Consider the following 18,912-nt stretch of genomic DNA (forward strand, 5'->3'; position numbering starts at 1 on the left):
AGGGGCGTGCCCCAGGGCTTCAGACCCTGTCAGAGGGCATTGAGGATGGAGGCCAGTGCGGTGCTGACACCCGTCTGGAAGCCACGTCTGCATGTTCAGTGAAAGCAGAGAGCATGAAGAGCGCTTAGCTTTGGGAAGTGGGGCTGTAGGTAACTCTTTTCCTTTCTTCTTTTTTCTTACTTTCATAATTTTAGTGTCTCTCATTTCTCTGCAGTCAGTTAAAGTAGCACCCTTTTCATGGGGGGAAAACCAGTCAGCATTCCTAAAAGTCTTCACCTGAGCCAGAAGGTAGAAAAATAGGGCTTCCCTCCTTGTGAATCACCATTTTATCATCTTCCTGGTCCCTCATGACTGGACCCCACCGAGGCAGCTCTCCGCGGCCCCTCTCCTCCGCGGCCCCTGTTGCTGTCCCCGCCTCCTCCTCCCGCGCAGCCCCTCAGGGTCGGGTCTTGGGGCTCTGCCCTCACACAGGGGCTCTCTTCGCCTCAGTCTCTGTCAGCGCATCGTCTAGGAGCTAATATCGTTTTCAAGTGAAAGTCCAAAATTTACAAAAAGATCCATCCTCTGCCAGCGACAGGAGGAGGGAGGTCTGTATAATCAACGTACAGAGATTCTGAGTGTGAAGTTGTCTGTGGAATGCTGTCCCAGGCATTGGGTTTAATGCTAGATGAAGGAGCATGAGGTGTAGTCAGGGAGAAAAAAGGATGGGAGCCGCTGAGTGTGGACATAGCCTGGTTCAGGTCTGACTTGGAAGGCTGTGGCTGCCGAGGGGAAGTGCTTTTTAAATTCCCTGGAGGACTTTGGGTATTGTCTTGTGTTGGTGCAGTGCTGTTTTGTGGCGTGAACCTTAATGATTTGGGGATTACAACTTCATCAGGATAAAAAGATCCTTTTCTACTCCAAGCTTTCTAAGTATCATTTAAGTACAAATTAAATAACACTAAATCTATCCATCTATATTATAAAAGTCTCTGTGACAGAAACTGTCTTAACTCTTGATTCCTTCACATAACTTTAGTACTTTCTTGCCTTGAATGTATTTTCTCCAATCTTATGTTGAAAACTTGTGTTTGTCTCATGTCTTGAGGCTGTGGAGTTGTCCTGTTTTTCTTCATCATCTTACAAGTGTTCAAGTGATTTTAATTGAAAGATGGGTTCATCCGCATTCTTGTGGGGACTTGGAAGCATGTGTTTGTTGAGTGTGTACCTGGGTGGTGTCTTGCAGCTTGTTGGGGTGGAAGAAACTTCCAAATCTGCCTCCTGTAGCAGAATAAGATGTAGCCTAGGTGTCCACCTCAAGACCTGGCTTACAATAGACACCATAGGATAGCCCAGGACAGTCTCCACGTTCACGGCACAGATGGCAGGTTCAAGTGGATCCCTTGTTCTGATCTCCGGGTCTTCCCTTCTTACAAATTTGGGTTTTGCCAGTCCACCAAGACTGAAAATACCAGTTTGTTCCTTTAGGTCATAATAAAACCTTGTTATCTGTGCTTTCAGAACTTTTCCTTTCTTTATTTCGTATTTTTTTTTTTTTTTTTTGCTGCTGACCTCTTTTTTAAGGAAACTTTAAAGAGGCCTTATAAAACATTAAATCAGACCTGCTATGCTGAAATGGAGTGGAAGGGTAATTTAGAACCACATGTACTCCTGCTATGAACTGGATGTTTATGTCTCCCCTAAATTCATATGTTGAAGCCCTTAATTCCCTGTGTGTTGGTATTTGGAGGTGGGGCCTCCTCGGGGAGGTAACTAGGTGTAGATGAGGTTCTAGATGTTCAGACTGGGCAAGTACAGTGGAAAAAGATGAAATGAGGACTAGAGTTAACAAAGAAATCGCAAGTTATAAAAGAAAACACCTCACAAATGACTTTGGAAGGGAGAGAAAGTCGTCATCAGGGAGTCTGGATTCAGAGGAGCCTGTGTCTGCGTCGCCAGCCGACGTGGAGACAGAGGAAAGTGTCCTGATGCGGAGCCAGATCAGATCACCTGCGGGAAGAACAGCATTGCCTGTGACTGCTATATTAAAGAAGTCCCCGGGCACCCCTGACAGCCTGGCATTCGTCCCCAAGCCCCCAATGAATTGAAAAGTGTAGTCGATGATATTGGGACCAACAGACCAAAGGCTGGAAGGTGTCTCTGCAGCTTGGGATCCCCCAGCTGAAGAAGGATGTGATTTGCAAGAAACGTGTGTCTTCGTTAGAGTCTCGTTGCCCGTGTCAGCCGTGCTGGCAGTGGCTCCGTCGCTGTGCGGCAGGTCATCACGTGTCGTGTCTGCCTGTGGTCACAGCTTCATGTCTGTTTTCTCTGCACCAGTGTCTAAAGCCCCGCTAGGTGGCCTCCAGGAGGGGTTGGAGGGAGGGGTGTGCTTCCTGGGTTGAACTTAACTGTTTGTAGCTAACTGATCTTAGTAAACCTAGAGATACATGGGATTTTGTTTGTTTTTAAGATGAACATTTTGAAAAGCAAGAGTAATTTATGTTGAGTGCTAAAGAATCCGCGTGCCAGTGCAGGAGACTTGGGTTTGATCCCTGGGTCGGGAAGATCCTCTGGAGGAGGAAATGGCAACCCACTCCAGTATTCTAGTCCAAATCCCGTGGACAGAGGAAGCTGGCGGACGATAGTCCACGGGGTCACAGAAGAGTCGGACACAACTTCTGACTAAACGAGAGGTGGATTCTCCGAGGTGGGATTAGTGCTTTCCTTTCTTACAAGTGAAAAAAAAGGGAGACCAGAGTTCTGTCTCTGTGATGTGAGGGATATAGCAGGGAGGAGGCAGACCTGGAGGAGGGCAGTCCTCAAGCCCCTGGCCCTCCCAGCCTCCAGAACTGGGAGAAGTGAGCCACCCATCGTTGGCACGTTGTTGCAGCAGCCTGAGCTAGGACCGCTCCGCTCCCCGTGCCTCTCCTGGTCCCCACGTGGACTCTGCACGCGGAGCGTCCCGGGTACAGTTTGGAAACCAGCCCTCCACATGCAGCCCCTCTACTCTCACCCGGCTGTGGCCTGATCCTCCTGACGCCCTGTGCTGTGGTCGGCGGGGATTTGAGGGCGAGGATGCTGGTTTCCTCTCTAGGCCTCTTCTCACCTGCCCAGGACGACGGAGGCCCAGAAAGGCCCCTCGCCCTCAGGTGGGGTGTCTGGGGCCGGCCTGCTGGGAGGAGGCACTGGAAGACACATGCTAAACAAAGGAGCTGCTTTTGTGCAGATGATTAAAAAACAGGAGTGGAGAAATGGTGAGCTTATCTGCTAGTTGTGTAGTTTTCTGTGTCAGATGACTCATCGGTCTGTGTTTCTGACTATTTATGTTCGTATTTGGGGGTTTTCTGGAAGCAAATTTATTATCACTGTAATTGTGTGGGTAGTTGATCTGGATTAGGAGGGAGGGACCACTTTCTAATGCATTTCCTAAGAAATGGTATTAATTTTAAACAATTGCCTTTGACAAAGATAAAAACAAGGTTGGTCTTGGTGTTTGCAAGGCATGCTGTGTTACATTCAAAATTTTTATTTAATGATTAGGTCATCTGTAATGAGTGGAGTCATTGCTGAAATAATTTGAAAAGTACCCCTATTCCCAAGTGTTATATGAAACCACCAATTAAAGTAAACCTATAACCTAGAATACGTGTTCCAGTCATCAGAAACCCAGGCTGCTGGGTCCCGCCCCCCGGGTTGTGATCTAGCAGGTCTAAGGTGAGACCAAGAACCTGCAGTTCTAACCAGTCAGCAGGTGCTATGGGTGCTGCTGGCCTGCAGACCTCACTGTGAGAACTTCTCCCGTGGACTGAACCCGCGGCCTGGGTTCTGTGGATGGTGACCCCACGTGCTGGTGTGGGCAGCGGGATCAGGGAGACGTCTCCTCCTAGACGCCCACAGTGAGGTCCAAGCAGTGTGGGCTTGACCAGCAGCTGTCATCATGGAGGGTCAACCGTGTGAGTGGTGAATGTTGGGTGGTCCCACCCCTTTTTAAAAATCCATGAGGACAAGCTCTTAAGGGCTCAGGTAGCAGCTGGGGCAAATCCCCGTGTGGTCAATGCTCACGGGCTAGTTGTTTTCCCACTTCTGCTCTGGAGCTTCTGTCAGGATGGCAGTCTTGCTTATTTAGCACAGGAGACCCTTCCCTCTTTGACCAGACTCATTTCTTACAATCTGTATGCCCTCCTTCCAGTGCGCCCCCCCCCCCCCCCCCCCCCGGCTAACTTTTCCAGAGTCACATGGAACTGCTCAAAACTCCCCAGGAATTCATCGCAGTGTGTCGTTTGAATTTCCTCCATCTTCAGGGAGTGGCCTTCCTGGTCACCTTGCAGGGCTTGGTGCCTGGCCCTCCCTCCACCGCTGCCCTCGCCCCACCCCAGTGGAAGGGGCAGCCGAGGGGCACCTCTCCTACAGGGAGGTCTTCCATCACTGCCCTCTGCGCTTTGGCCACCCCTGTGGGCTCCTGTCCTGCCACTTGTCATGCTGACCTGGCACAGTGGCCTCCTCGGCTGTCTCCTTGGGGACAGCAGTTGGTTCATTTCATCGTTGGTCTCGGAATGAACTAAATGCATGATTGGATGACGAGCACTGCAATTTGTAATGTTCATATTTTGTATAAAAAGTCATGTATCTGCATAAATGTCAGATGTCTCCATTTAGATAGCTATATGTAAGGTTTATATAAAGTTTTTAAAATGGTTTTTCTTAAAATTGAGAATAAAGCTGCTGAAGAGAGCTGAGCCCCAGTCACTTGGGCCTGGAGTGGTGTGCTGCCTGGGGCCCTCGGCGTCCCTTCCTCCTCCTCTGCCTGTTTGCCCACTCCCCTCCACCGAGCCCGTCCTTCCTGACTTCTCTCCCTCCTGCTTCACATTTCCCAAGGGGCTGCAGGCTGCCGTGACCTCCTGTTCCTCTGAGCTGCTCTCGCATGACAGTCAGCCCCCCAGCATACCGTTCTCAGGATCTTAGCAGCTCTGCTGGAGTTGCTGAGGGAGCATAAAGGACCTGGCAGGGTTGGGAGTGACCGGAGGAGTCTTCTCAGAGGGCATGACCTCAGCTGAGCTCTGGAGGAGGAGGAAGGGAGTCAGCCACACAGACAAAGGCCAGAAGGGCCACGCAGCCGTCCTGAGAGTGGCCAGGCCTCTGCAGTGCTGGCTCCTCTCATGACCACGGGTTCCGGACGCAGCCCCGGAGACCCGGGACCACGCTGTTATTTTCTTCATAGAGTACGTGTCTCTCTTCCCCAGTATCCTTCAGTCAGCCAGTCGTCTTTTTTATCCTGAGCCCCAGTCTGATTATGGAAAAGTCTAAACAAAGATTTCCCCAGCTTCAGGTTAAGATGATAAAATGATGGTGACGGTGATTTGCGGCTCAACATGTGCCCCTGGCCCAGAACTGCTGTTAGTGCCCACAAGGGTCTGTCACACAGTCCCTGCCTCGGAGCCGTGCGAGGCAGACGCTGTTGTCCGCTGTGGACGAGGAGGTCGGGGCACGGAGCGGTCACGGGGCTGCTTTCTGGGTCGGGCAGTGGCAGCACACGTGTCATCAGGGCCTTGTTTGCCTCTCCGTTCATTCCTGTCACCCCGAGGCACTGGGAGGAGCCAGCCCAGCTGCACTAGCAGGTCAGCTCTGAGACTCACCGGGAGGCTGGGAGGGTGAGATGCACGGGTGCTCAATGCTGCCTGGCGCAGAGTAAGTGCTGGGGGTGAATTGCTGGAGCCTCACTGTCCCCATGGGAAAAGGACGGAACTCGAGCTAAGTCATCCTCTAGTGTCCCTTTCAGCCCCACATTTCCGTGCTCCTGCAAGGGCTGAGGATTCCCTCAGGCCAGGGCAGGGAGGGCGGGTGAGCAGGAGCATCCCCTGGGGGGCAGGCCTGGTCCGGACGCACCCCCCGCCCCCCCCCAACACACACCCCCAAAGGCCTGTGACGGTGGTGTGCTTCTCCACCTTACTGTGTCTCATAAAACTGCAGGGACCACAGTTTGAAATTCAAGGTTATGTACGTGGTAACAGGAGAGATGAAACTATGACGAAGATGAACATTTCATGTTCCCACTGAGGCTGAGTATTTGTTCCTCTTCATAGTTTTGTTGGGGCTTCCCTGATAGCTCAGTTGGTAAAGAATCCGCCTGCAATGCAGAGACACCGGGTTGATTCCTGGGTCGGGAAGATCTGCTGGAGAAGGGATAGGCTACCCACTCCAGTATTCTTGGGCTTCCCTTGTGGCTCAGCTGGTAAAGCATCTGCCTGCAATACGGGAGGCCTGGGTTCGGTCCCTGGGTTTTGTTGTCTTTGATCAAGAAATGGGAGTCCTGACCTTTGATCCTTGCAAAAAGCATATTATCATCTCCCTTGCAGATGCAAAAACAAATGCCATTCTTTCAAAGGGTAATTTATCCAGGGCGCTAAATAAAAAATTCACATGTCTGCAGCATTTTCTTGGTTCTTTTCAAGCTTCTGTAGGCCTTGACTTTCTCAGGCACTTCCTCCCCCTCTGGGGCGGCGCTTCCCCCTGAGCTCTCACAGCTCAGCCCCAGAGGGAGGCCCCCCAGGCTCCCCAGGAGCGCCTGCGTGCACCTTCCTTCCCTCAGTCATCTTCTCCTGCCTCTGCCCGGCTCTCCTCCCTGGACTTCGATCACCCTGTGCCTTCCTGCTTCTCCATGAGCTGTCGTCCCAGCCCCTCACCAGACTGAGTCCAAAAGTCATCTTTACAGACCCTTGGAAACTCAACCCCACGTGCCTACTTTGGGAAGTCATAGGGATAGAGATCTGTAGGGCTCTTGCATTTGTTTCCAGTTTGTGCATTTCTTGGCTGCTTAAAAATATCGTGTGCCTCCCCATTACATCTTACTCCCACTGCACCCCATCTCAGGCAGAGGTAGGCTCCCTGTTCTGTCTTCAGAGTTTACTCTCTTCCCCACCCCCAGCCCTTCTCCACATTGTTTCCTAATAGCCCTTCATTTGTCAGATCTGCTAAGCTCTGCATTCCCTGATGGCTGGGGTATCGTTCCAGGGCTAAAGTATGCAAAAATGAGATAAATTTTCTTTTAGAAATTGTAAGAGCCCAAATTCTTCCATCATTCCCACTGATTAATACCTAAATAAGTCAGTCAGGCTGTCGATAACCTGGGCAGGACCATTCTTTTTTTGTCTGCGCACTGTCTGGTCATGAACAGAATGGCTCAGTGCATAATGCTCACCTGCATTTCTTGTGGTGCTGCTCTTACAGGAAATGGCTCTTGTTATTTCCACCCATCTGAATATTACTTGTCCTTAAAGCGCAACCACCAGTTCCAGCAACCTGATGCTGGTAAGAATGACAGCTGATATTTTATCGAATGCTTCCTCTGTGCCAGGCTTCCCCGCCCGCACACTTCCATATGGAGGAGGTGTTCGTCTCTGAGTGTGTCCGACTCCCTGCAACCCCATGGACTGTAGTCCGCCAGGCTCCTCTGTCCATGGGATTCTCCAGGCAAGAATACTGGAGTGGGTTGCCATTTCCTTCTCCAGGGGTCCTTCCCTGACCCAGGGAGCAGACCCAGGGAGCAAACCCAGGTCTCTTGAGTTGCAGTCAGATTCTTGACCATCTAAGCCACCAGGGAAGCATCTACATTGAATGCTCATGCTAATGCTCTGAGAGGCACTCTGATGCAAATTTTGCACATGAGGGTGTAAGTGTAAAGTGTTCAGACCACCTGTTTGAGGTTAAGTAGCTCGGTTAGTGGTGGAGCTGGGATCTGGCTCCAGGGTCCAAGGCCTTGACTTGATGCACAGGAGAAATTCATTTTCTTTGCTGAACTTCTTGTACATTTTGTATTTCTCAGCAGTCGTCTACTTCTCTCAGTCATCCTTGACATTTGAGGGACTGTGTCATGTTCATAGGGCTTCTGGATTTCTAGTAGCAGGTGTCAAAAACTTAAAAATACTGGTTTTTAAAAAATGAATGTTTCTGAAAAATTCCTTTTTCTTATGCTCAAGTCACTTCAGTCATGTCTGACTTCTTGCAACCCCATGGGCCAGAGCCCACCAAGCTCCTCTCTCTATGGGATTCTCCAGGCAAGAATACTGGAGTGGGTTGCCATGCCTTCCTCCAGGGCATCTTCCCAACTCAGGGATCAAACTGCATCTCCTGCATTGCAGGCAAATTCTTTACCACTGAGCCACCTCATATAATGCAACTGTAGAAAAATAGCAAGTTGTTTTTTTTTTTTTTTTTTAATTATTTTCCATAAAGCATCCGAAGAAGTCAGGATAGGGTGCAGAGAGATGAATTCATTTCTTGGTGACTTTCCTGTGTGTGTCTGCTGTTTTCCCAGGCATGGAATATAGCAGGGACCGCCGATATCTCTGCTCCCCTGGTATCTGTTCTGTTGTAGGAAAGGTGAGGTTTGAGCTTTGTAAACTGTTTGACAGCATTCATTCATGGACTGCCTGTTTCTTTCTTAAATCTACACGTTCCTTTTCTTTGTTTTTTTTTAAGAAGTTTGCTTCAGCTGTTGGTACAACAGATGCTGCAGATGTGAATCCCTATTGTTAACTTTTCTCCGGAGATTAAACGTTCAGTTTTAATTCTTGTTTCCAAGGTCTGTGGGATATAGTTAAAACAGAGGTTTGAGAGTAACTGGAATTTTAAACGTTTTCTTTCTCTTTTGGCATGGGAAATCAGGACTTTTCAAAAGGGATGGAGGTAGTTATATAATGCTCTATCATGGGATAAGAAATAAAAGCAGAATATTGGTGAGTAGTGTCTCTTAGAAGGTCTGTCTCTTCATTTTCTTCCGGCAGCTCCTCTTTCTCACAGGGGTACTTAACACATCATTTAATGTCATGTCTTTAAAAGGAGGAGAACTGCAGTTCACACTTGGAATCAATGTCTTGTGAAAGTGCAAGAAAGGAGCCCTCCTTGTATTCCAGACTTCACAGAGCAGGAGGCTGGACAGGTGTGAGGCCAGGCACACGTTCCTTTTCCTCCCGCCCTGTCACACCAACGACGCGCCGTAACGTTCCTCCCCACACGTGTGTGTGCAGAGGGGACGTGGCAGCAGAGAGCGGCTGAAGAACAGTTGGGCATTGACAGTATTGGCACCCCGGCATAGATCATATTTATGACTCTCCTGAGAATGTTATAGCAGTGATTTAGGCAGAGGCAGCTGTCTCTTAGGGGCCCTGAATTATGGCTGGTTAAAAAATTCTTAGAACCCATTGAAGGCTATTGTTGCTGAGCGTCTACATAATTTAAGCCCTCTGCATCCTGTCTTTATAGGAGATGTCAGAATAGTAAAAGCCAGTCCCAGACTGGCCTGTGCCTGCCGCCCTGCGGTTGGGTGGCTTTGCAGACTTCAGAGAGACGGCTGGCACTGCCTGCGGTCTCCGCAGCTGGGTTGGTCAGAGGAGAATGCCGTTTCCCACACTGTGCCCCGAGGGCCCGGAGCCCAGAAGGTGTACGTGTTTGCAGAGGTTCACAGAGAGGGACTGACCAGCTGGCCTGGGGGTGGGGGAGCCGGCTCTGACTCCGCACTGAGCCGACCTCTTCCACGTGAGCCTCTGGCTGGCTGCCTCTCAGCACGAACATAAGTTGAGGACAGAAGCGAGGTCCCCACGTTGTCCTGGAGAATATTAGAAACGTCAAAGCCTCTCTCAGACCACCAAGCACATCTCATCCTGGGTGCATATAAAGGACTCGACAAATTCTGGTGTCAACAGCTTAGGAACGATCCACGTTAACTCATGCATTTGTTTATGATTAGGGCAAGGTCCTAATAATAAAAGCAAGCCAGCAGTTGTCCAACAATTTTCATGCTATCCTCACCCTGCCACTCTAGTCCGGCCCCTGCATACAGGAGTGTATACCTCACGCAGCTACGCCCCAGACACGCATGCACACACTTGAGTGATCAGCAAGTATAGCCTTATCCCAGATCTGGGTCTTTTTCCATTGATGAGATTAGCCAGGTCACATTTAGAATAAACAAATGTTTATCCCCTTTGTGTAAATTACTAGTAACTAGGTTACTGTTAATATGAACAAAAGATAGTATATTTTAAAAAATTGTTAGAGACTAGGACACCAGTAATTGTTATCACATAAAATAAACTTGGTGAAGGGGATATTTTACCCCTTCCCAGGGTTTAGGAGCGAGTAAGTGATGGGTATTTTATTCTGATTCAGGTTCTCACTGGAGGTGATTTTGTCCTCCCTGGTCCCCAGTGGGCATTTAGCGCTGTCTGGGTGTTTTTGATTGTTAGTGCTGGCATGAGTGGATATTACTATCCTCTAGTAAGTGGTACCCAGGGATGCTTATAAACATTCCGCAACGCACAGAACAATCCTCTGTGATAAAAAAAAAACTAGCCCAAAGTGTCAGTGGTCCTGCCGACGAGACACCCTGCTGTAAATTGTGAGGTTTATTTGCTGAGCTGTGTAGCGGATTAGCCTTTATTGAGTTAGGTCACACTAGTGCTCATAATCCATTGTGTTTGCACTGGGCCTTGGTACCCTGACCAGGATTGGGACGAGCTCCAGCCATGTGTGGAAGCCTGAGTTCAGGCAGCTGATGGCGACCCTTGGACTATGTTCTATGGGCCATAGAACAGCCGAAGAAAATGAAGAACTGACATGATAATAAGTACCTAGGGTCACGGGAGGGGTCAACAGTAAAAATGTGGTGTGGAGCCCAGTTTTCTGAGTGTGTTTTGAGACCACCAGTGGTGGCATCCCCTGGGAGCCTGATGGAAATGCAGACTCTCAGGCTCCCCTCAGACTGACTGAGTCGACATCTGCATTTCTGCAGGATACCCATGTGCGTCTGAAAGTTAGGTACTGGGTAAGCATTTTTTACTTGGAGGAAAATATATCTCGATTCAAACTGTGGCTCTGACTTTTACCAGAGGTGTGACCTTGGCCACGTTATAAAACCTCACTGCACCTTAGTTATTTTGCCTGTAGCAAGGGGATAACATCACCCACCTCTTGAAGTGGTTGTGACAATCAAACAGGCTTATGTGTGCCGAGGACTCATCACATGGTAAAAGCTCAACGAACTGAGCTGTGATGAATAAAAAGAAAAAGAAGGCCAAAGTAGAGAACCCTTTTGTTGTTCAGTTGCTCAGTCGTGTCTGACTCTCTGCGACCCCGTGGACTGCAGCACGCCAGGCTTCCCTGTCCTTCACCATCTCCCAGAGTTTGCTCAAACTCACGTCCATTGAGTCAGTAATGCCATTCAACCATCTCGTCTTCTGTCATCCCCTTCTCCTGCCTTCAATCTTTCCTAGAATCAGGGTCTTTTCTAGTGAGTAGGCTCTTCGCATCAGGTGGCCAAAGTATCGGAGCTTCAGCTTTAACATCAGTCCTTTCAGTGAATATTCAGGACTGATTTCAAGATTGACTGGTTTGATCTCCTTGCCATCCATGGGACTCTTCAAGAGTCTTCTCCAACACCACAGTTCAAAAGCATCAATTCTTTGGCGCTCAGCTTTCTTTATAGTCCAACTCTCACATCCATAACATGACTACTGGAAAAACCATAGCTTTGACTAGACGGACCTTTGTTGGCAAAGTAATGTCTCTGCTTTTTACAGAGAACCCTAGGGAAGCAATTTGTGTCTTAAACCTCACAGTCATCATCACCAGACAGTGCTTGGACTCTTTGCAAATCTGATTTCTTTGAATAGGAAAATAGCGGAACCTGGAGTGTCATAAGCTTCTGTAGACTGTGGTTCTTGTCAGCAGCCTAGTTGGCCGAGAGTGGGTGGGTCTGGGGGACCAAGCAGCCAGCATTCCTAGACACGTTCCATCCGCCCAGCCTGAGGCACACTGCTCTGTTCATTCTGCCACAATTTGAAAGTTAACATAGTAGGAATCTTTAGGACACTGAAGGAGGAGAAAGGCTGTGGCTGACAGGAAGGATGCAGTTTGAGGAAGGAGACCACGAGAGTTGAGTCCTCATCTTACTGATAGGGTTTAAGGATGGGGAGGAGTCTTCAGATTCAGTCCACTGAATGCTCAGGTGACGGGGCGGTCCCTGGGGTTTTTTCTATATACACATGAAGGTCTGCTGAAATCCGGCTCTACCCACCGCCCCTGCGCCTGCCGCATCACCCCTGACAGCTCACGAGAATTACTTTTTGGAAACAAGAATCTTTTATGAACCAGAGGGAGGGTAAATACTTCCAGTATGAGATAAAGCAGAACTTGAATCATAACTGCAGGGTCCAGCAGAGTGTCAGCAGCCAAGATGGTAAAAGAAGAAAACAGACAACAGAAAAAGGGAAGGGCTCAAGTGGAAGACTTTGTGCTGCAGAATAAGATTAAATTAATAATACTGACTAAAGTTCCTTTTGAAAAAGGGATTAATTTAGACTGTATTGTGTTCAGTCATGAGTGCCCCTCTAAGTATACAGGTTGTGGGAGGTGATTTGTCTTCTAAGTGTTTTGCAAGAGAACATTTTTTCAACCTTTGATTTAAACCAGAGCAGGTTTGCAGTATTTTCTTTAATTTTCAATTATAAAAATGTTTATTATCACAAATTTTAGAAAACTCAGGAAATAAAAAGATGAATGGCAATCATACCAAACCCAGAACCTGCCAATCTCTTACTCAATTATTATTTATCAAGCACCTGTTGGGTGCCAGGGACTGCATGGTGCTGGGCAGACCCTCATGGACAAGAAGGCAAAGTTCTAACCTCTGAGCTTACAGTTGAGTGACTACATTTTGATGTGTTTCCTTCTAGTATTTTTTTGTCTGCCCTTAGTATGTGGTAGCCAACAATAGGAGTTAGCATTCCCTGAATTCCTGTGTGTTGGACCCTGTTTTAGGTGGTTTGTATGTATGTATTAACTCAGTCCCTGTAACACCATTATGAGGGAGGGGTTATTATTCCCACTTGAAAGATTGGAAAATGGAGGCTCAAAGAGGTTAAGAAACTTGCTAAAGATCACAAAATCCACAAATGAAGGGTCTTGATTAAAACCATTAAAAACCAGGCAGCCTGACCTATTAATCACTGAACTGTCTGCCTCTCATAATATTTACAAAATTGAATTCATACAATATAGACAGTTTTGATTCCTGCTTTTAAATTGACCATTACACTGAGCATCCTCCTGTAACGTTCATAAATGGTTCTATTATTTCTTACCTCCAAAAACGTACAATTTTAGTTCATTTGTTTAATAGGCTCACAACGAAACAAGTGTAAATAAAAATGTGATAAGTACTTTTAATGGCTTATTATTTTTTTAATTCAACATTTTTAAGAGTTAAGGTGGATGGCTTACGTTAGGAAATTAAACATTTTGTGGCTTATGCATGATTTCACAGCAGGAAGACAAACCCAGCTTTAGATAGAAGGCAGTGGTGATGACTGTTCTGTCAATTAGACACAGCATGGAATTGTGTTAGAGCCACTGGGTGGGAGAGGGAGTGTGTTGCCTGGTGGGCTGTCAGGCCCAGGTTGCCTGCACAGGCTCTTCCCTGCATGCGTTGAGAATGCACGAGTCAGATGGGGTCCACTTGTGGGGGAACTTAACGCTGCTCTTCATGGCCGCTTTCGTGGTGAGCCGTGGGGCTGTTCTCTGTGCCTGTCTGTAAGGCACTGGTTTCTGTAACACTGCACCAGCAACATCATGCCTGCAGTTGGGAAAGGCACAAATTCTTGAACTGTAAAGAGATTTCAGCTAAGAAATAGAAATTTGAAAATTGACGGCATAAGAGACATTTGAATTGTGAAAGTGGTAATCACTCAGTTGTGTCCAACTCTTTGCGACTCCATGAGCTGCAGCCCTCCAGGCTCCTCTGCCCATGGGATTTTCCAGGCAAGAATACTGGAGTGGGTTGCCATTCCTGTTTCCAGAGGATCTTCCCGACCCAGGGGTCGGGCCTGGGTCTTCTGCAATGCAGGCAGATTCTTTACCAATTGAGCCACCAGGGAAGCCCCTTGTAGGTGTTTGTAATTGTAGGAGTATCTATAGAAAGCATGAACTTACTGTCTCACCCTGGACAAATTACCAGGCTTCTCTGAGCTGTAGCTGTCTCTTCAGGATGATACTTGCCTTCTGGATTTGGCATCAGGATGAAAGAAATCTGTCCGTATGAACACCTGACATGGTGCCCAGCGCTTGGTAGGAGAACTATTAATGGTCACTGTTACTATTGGCAATTAAAGATTAAAAGCTTTAATCTTCTTTTAAAGCACCTAGCCTTATAACGCAGTGGTCGGGAATGTTCCTGAAGCCAGACTGCTTGGGGTCCAGCCCTGGCTCTGACTGCTTCCTGGCTGTGTGGCGTTGGGCAAGGCGCGTAACTGCCTGCGCTTCAGTTTGTTCCTCTTTAGAACTGCATCGTTATACCATACCTGCCTCTGAGGGTGGCTGAGAGGTAAATGAATAATTATACATAAAGCCTGCAGAACAGTTTGGATCAGAGTGAACGCTACATGAAAGTTTGCTGTGGTTATTAATCATGTAGTCATTAATTCAGAAAAAGGTAAAGTATTATACCTTACAAAGTAGGTGTCTTTGCAGATTTCCCCAGCTGCTGTGACTTCTTACCATTTGATGTAACAGTATAACTTGTTAGATGTTTGTAGCTCAGGTGTAGTTTTTCAATTCATAGTAAAACTTGAATTTTAAATTTAGTAATGTCATTTTTAATATCTGAATGAGCAGAATTTTCTGATTAGGGACTATATTTAAATACAATTTTTTATTGAAAAATGGCCATTCTGGATGTGGTATATATATACAGTGGAATACTTCTCAGTCATTAAAAAGGATGAATTTTTGTCATTTGTTGCAATAAGAGATGGACTTGGAGGGTATTATGCTTAGTGAAATAAATCAGAGAAAGATGAAAACTGTATGATCTCCTTTATATGTAGAATCCAAAAAATACAATAAACTAATAAATATAACAACAAAAAAAGACTTACAGAGAACAAACTTAGTGGTTCAGGGGGAGGTGGGATGAAGGGGAAGTGGATAAAGGGTGCAAACTACTATGTATGAAATAAACTACAAGAATATATTATACAACACGGGGAGTATCGCCAGTACTTTGTGTGAATTATAAATGGAGCATGACCTTTAAACCCTGTGCATCGCTGTCTCACACAGCTGTGACAGATAATGTGTGTGTGCTCAGCTGTGTCCGGCTCTGCAGTCCCAGGGACTGTCGCCTGCCAAACTCCTCTGTCCTTGGGATTTCCCAGGCAAGAATACCGGAGTGGGTTGCCATGCGGTGATCCCAGGGGACCTCCTCGACCCAGGGATCAAAGCTGCGTCTCTTGCATTGGCAGGCGGATTCTTTACCCCTGTACCACCTGGGAAGCCAATATATAATACTGTATAGCAACTATACTTCACTTAAAATAAATAAATAAAAAGGAAGAACAGGAAAAGCTGACCATTCTGAAATGCCCTTTTCCCTCCTCAGATTACTCAGAGCTGGGAGAGCTTCCCCCACGATCACCACTAGAACCAGTTTGTGAAGATGGACCCTTCGGACCTGTTGCAGAGGAAAAGAAAAGGACATCTCGTGAACTTCGAGAGCTGTGGCAAAAGGCCATTCTGCAACAGATACTGCTGCTCAGGATGGAGAAGGAAAATCAAAAGCTGCAAGGTTGGTCTTCTTTTTTTAACACTGAACTGGCCTGATGGTGGTTTAATTGGTCCTGACTCTGGAGACACATCAGACATAGATGTGTTATTAAAAAGAAAAAAGCAAGGTTCTCCAACATACATAAATATACATATTAAATGCCTGTTTTACTTTTTTAAAGTAAAGTTAATACCTTTTAGTTTCTGGAGGTTTAATGATAATTTCACCAATTGTAGTAAGTTGAATCTTCTGAGAGACATCCTTCAGATGTAAGCTTTAACTCTCTGAAAAGCATCTTTTGTTTTCTTCTTTCTCTTTGTCCCTGCTTTGTCCTCTGCTGTAGTCTTTGCCTGGGTATTAAGTGTGAACAGATCCTACTTAAATCATTATAGTTCATAACCTCACTCTGTACTTTTTTAGTGAGTTGCAGGTAACCTGAAAAACAGAGGACTAGACTTCAGGTTAGCTGAGCTCTACCTGTATTGATACTCAGGTTTTAGACAGACTGATTGGCTTAATCCTGGTGACAACTCCAGAAGTTAGGCAGTAGCCTAAAGAGAAAGCGGAGACTCAGAGCAGCTCCAGGGTTATGTTAGTGCCAAATTCAGACATGAAGTCTGAAATTTAGATTTTGTCCATTTCATGATTCCAGTAGTCATTTGCATCAATAAATATTATTTTCAAAGTAGCTGAGGAGCTGTGTTTTATGTACCCTGGTAGTATAATGGAAAGAACATGGGTCTTGGAGTACAGAGAGTTGCCTGGATGTAAAATAAGGAGGATTTTGGTTGAGAAATCTGAACATACTCTTTAAAAGGGAGGCTTGTACACGCTGACCCTGTCCAGAGCAGCTTTGGAATTACTTTCTGTTTCGTTGAACTTGCTCCTAGACTGCAGATCTTCATCTTTTACTGTAGCGTTTTTATAGAACTCAAAGTTAAGACAACAAATCTGATGAATAAGGTTCATTGTCCAAATGAGTATAGCATCTTTAACCAAAAGCAAGGAGTCAACTACAAAGTAATAAGACCTTTTGATAAGAATAGTTAAGCGGTTGGAATGGTCTATTCATGGGTGTCATGGCCTCTCCAGTACCCAGAATTGAAGCTGAGAAAGACAGCTCGTCCCATAAGGCTACTGTGGACAGAGATGCCACGGTGAGGGGAATTTATAGCAGTGAATGCAAAGTTTTCTCCCAGCTCTGTTTTTCTGTCATTTTGTTGCATGTTCTTGAAAGTAATTCTGAAAGCAGATGTCTAAAACAGTGATGGCATCGCTGAGTGTTCCATCAGCTGGATGACAGCTTTGGAGCAGAGCCCTCGAGTCATTGGTGTTGGTTGGCATTTTTGTTGAAAAGCTGAAAGGCAGTTATATTCATCATGTAGCCCATAAACCTTGATGCTTATCCTGTCCAGTCTTCTTGCAGATGGCAGCTGCGGGAACTCAGAACGTAGTTGTAAAATGTAAAGGATACTGGCTGGCTTCTTGCGAATGTGGGGCGGAATCATGACTGTAACTGAGGATACAGGATCAGATTGCCACAGAGGCAGAGCTTTTGTGAAGCTGTGCAAGTGATGGCCAGGCCAGCTAGAATGGATGGGGAAGGGGTCCCTCAGGTACCGGGAACACCTTGCTGGGTGTTGCATTGAGTTCAGTAGCCCTTGCCGGCATCTTCATTTGCTACTTCCTTATTTCATCCAGCAGAGTTCTGTCCTGTGTGGTCTCTTATTTTTACTGTTTGAATCTCTTTCTTTCCTTAGCTCTATAAAGTCCAACATACTTTTGTGGTGAAAGCATAATAAACTTACTAAATAGCATTTAGAAAGCATTGTGTTTAGTACCTGTATTGCTGAGGAAAATAATCACCAATAATAGCCTCATCATGAATCGTCTAAAAACATTTAGTAGATTTTCTTGGGGTGACATGAGGGGTGCAGAACCTTCTTATTAAATGCAAAAGCAAGATTTGACAAAAGCCAGCCAGAAGTTCACTAGAGAGAATCATTCTATTTTTTTTTTTTTTTGCAGCTGGGAGAGACTCTTGCCATTGATTAAGGGTTCAGGCTGAATTTCATGCTCTTTGGTAAAGAAAGTAGAGGGACATATACAAGGAGTTTTTCCCATGGTTAAGGCTTTTTCTTGGCTTTGGAATGCATGGATCAAATATTTATTACTATTCTTGGAGCATTACATTCAAGAAAGAATCAAGCCCTGTCATCTGAACCTACTTCACTTACCTGTTGACCATTGGAAGCTGAGTTGTGATTTCCTCAAGGTTGAACCGCTGACGTTCAGTGGTGCTGGGACTGAGACGCACGGCCTCTCTCGTAGGCCCACAGTCCTCTGCAGCACCCACTGCAAGGCCCTTTCCCTAGTTAGGCACGATGGAGCAGCCTGATGCTGGACAGCAGGGAGACTCACCACAACCATGGGTTTTGGTCAGCACTGTGTTGCTTTTGGAATGAGCCATATACTTAACGTTGCAGATACTTGTTCAGTTGCTAAGTCCTGTCTGACACTTTGTGAGCCCATGAGCTGCAGTCAGACTTCCCTGTCCTTCACCATCTCCCTGAGTTTGCTCAAACGCATGTCCATTGAGTCAGTGTTGCCATCCAACCATCCCATCCTCTGTCATCCTGGTCTCCTCCTGCCCCGAGTCCCTCCCAGCATCAGGGTCTTTTCCACTGAGTTGGCTCTTCACATCAGGTGGCCAAAGTACTGGACCTTCAGCTTCAGCGTCAGTCCTTCCAGTGATTATTCAGGGTTGCTTTATTAGGATTGACTGCAGTCAATCCTTGCAGTCCAAGGGACTCTCAAGAGTCTTCTCCAACACCATAGTTTGAAAACATCAATTCTTCAGTGCTCAGCCTTCTTTATGGTCCAGCTCTTACATCCATACATGACTACTGGAAAAACCTTATAGCTTTGACTATATGGACCTTTGTCAGCAAAGTGATATCTCTGCTTTTTAATACACTGTCTAGGTTTGTCACAGCTATTCCTCCAAGGAGCAAGCGTCTTTTAATTTTGTGGCTGTAGTCACTGTCTGCATTGATTTTGGCGCCCAAGAAAATGAAATCTAACTCCACATTTTCCCCATCTGTTTGCCATGAAGTGATAGGACTGGATGCCATGTTCTTAGTTTTTTGAATGTTGAGTTTTAAGCCAACTTTTTCATTCTCCTCTTTCACCTTTATCAAGATGTTCTTTAGTTCTTCACTTTCTGCCATTGAAGTGGTATCATCTGCCTATCAGAAGTTACTGATATTTCTCCCTGCAGTCTTGATTCCAGCTTGTGCTTCATCCAGTCCAGCATTTCTCATGATGTACTCTGCATG

At 46.5% G+C, this 18,912-nt stretch overlaps 1 protein-coding gene across 6 annotated transcripts in view; it reads left to right on the forward strand.

Moving 5' to 3' along the window:
* TBC1D1 (TBC1 domain family member 1) overlaps positions 1-18,912 on the forward strand; it is a 224,136-nt gene that overhangs the window by 161,904 nt on the left and 43,320 nt on the right. For all 6 annotated transcript variants that reach the window (XM_043870715.1, XM_043870716.1, XM_043870717.1 and 3 more), the window contains one exon: positions 15,410-15,595. In XM_043870715.1, the coding sequence (XP_043726650.1) occupies positions 15,410-15,595 (186 nt within the window). The remainder of the gene's footprint in view (positions 1-15,409; positions 15,596-18,912) is intronic.

The sequence above is a fragment of the Cervus elaphus genome, chromosome 17 (assembly GCF_910594005.1).
Source record: "Cervus elaphus chromosome 17, mCerEla1.1, whole genome shotgun sequence".
Taxonomy (NCBI): Eukaryota; Metazoa; Chordata; class Mammalia; order Artiodactyla; family Cervidae; genus Cervus; species Cervus elaphus.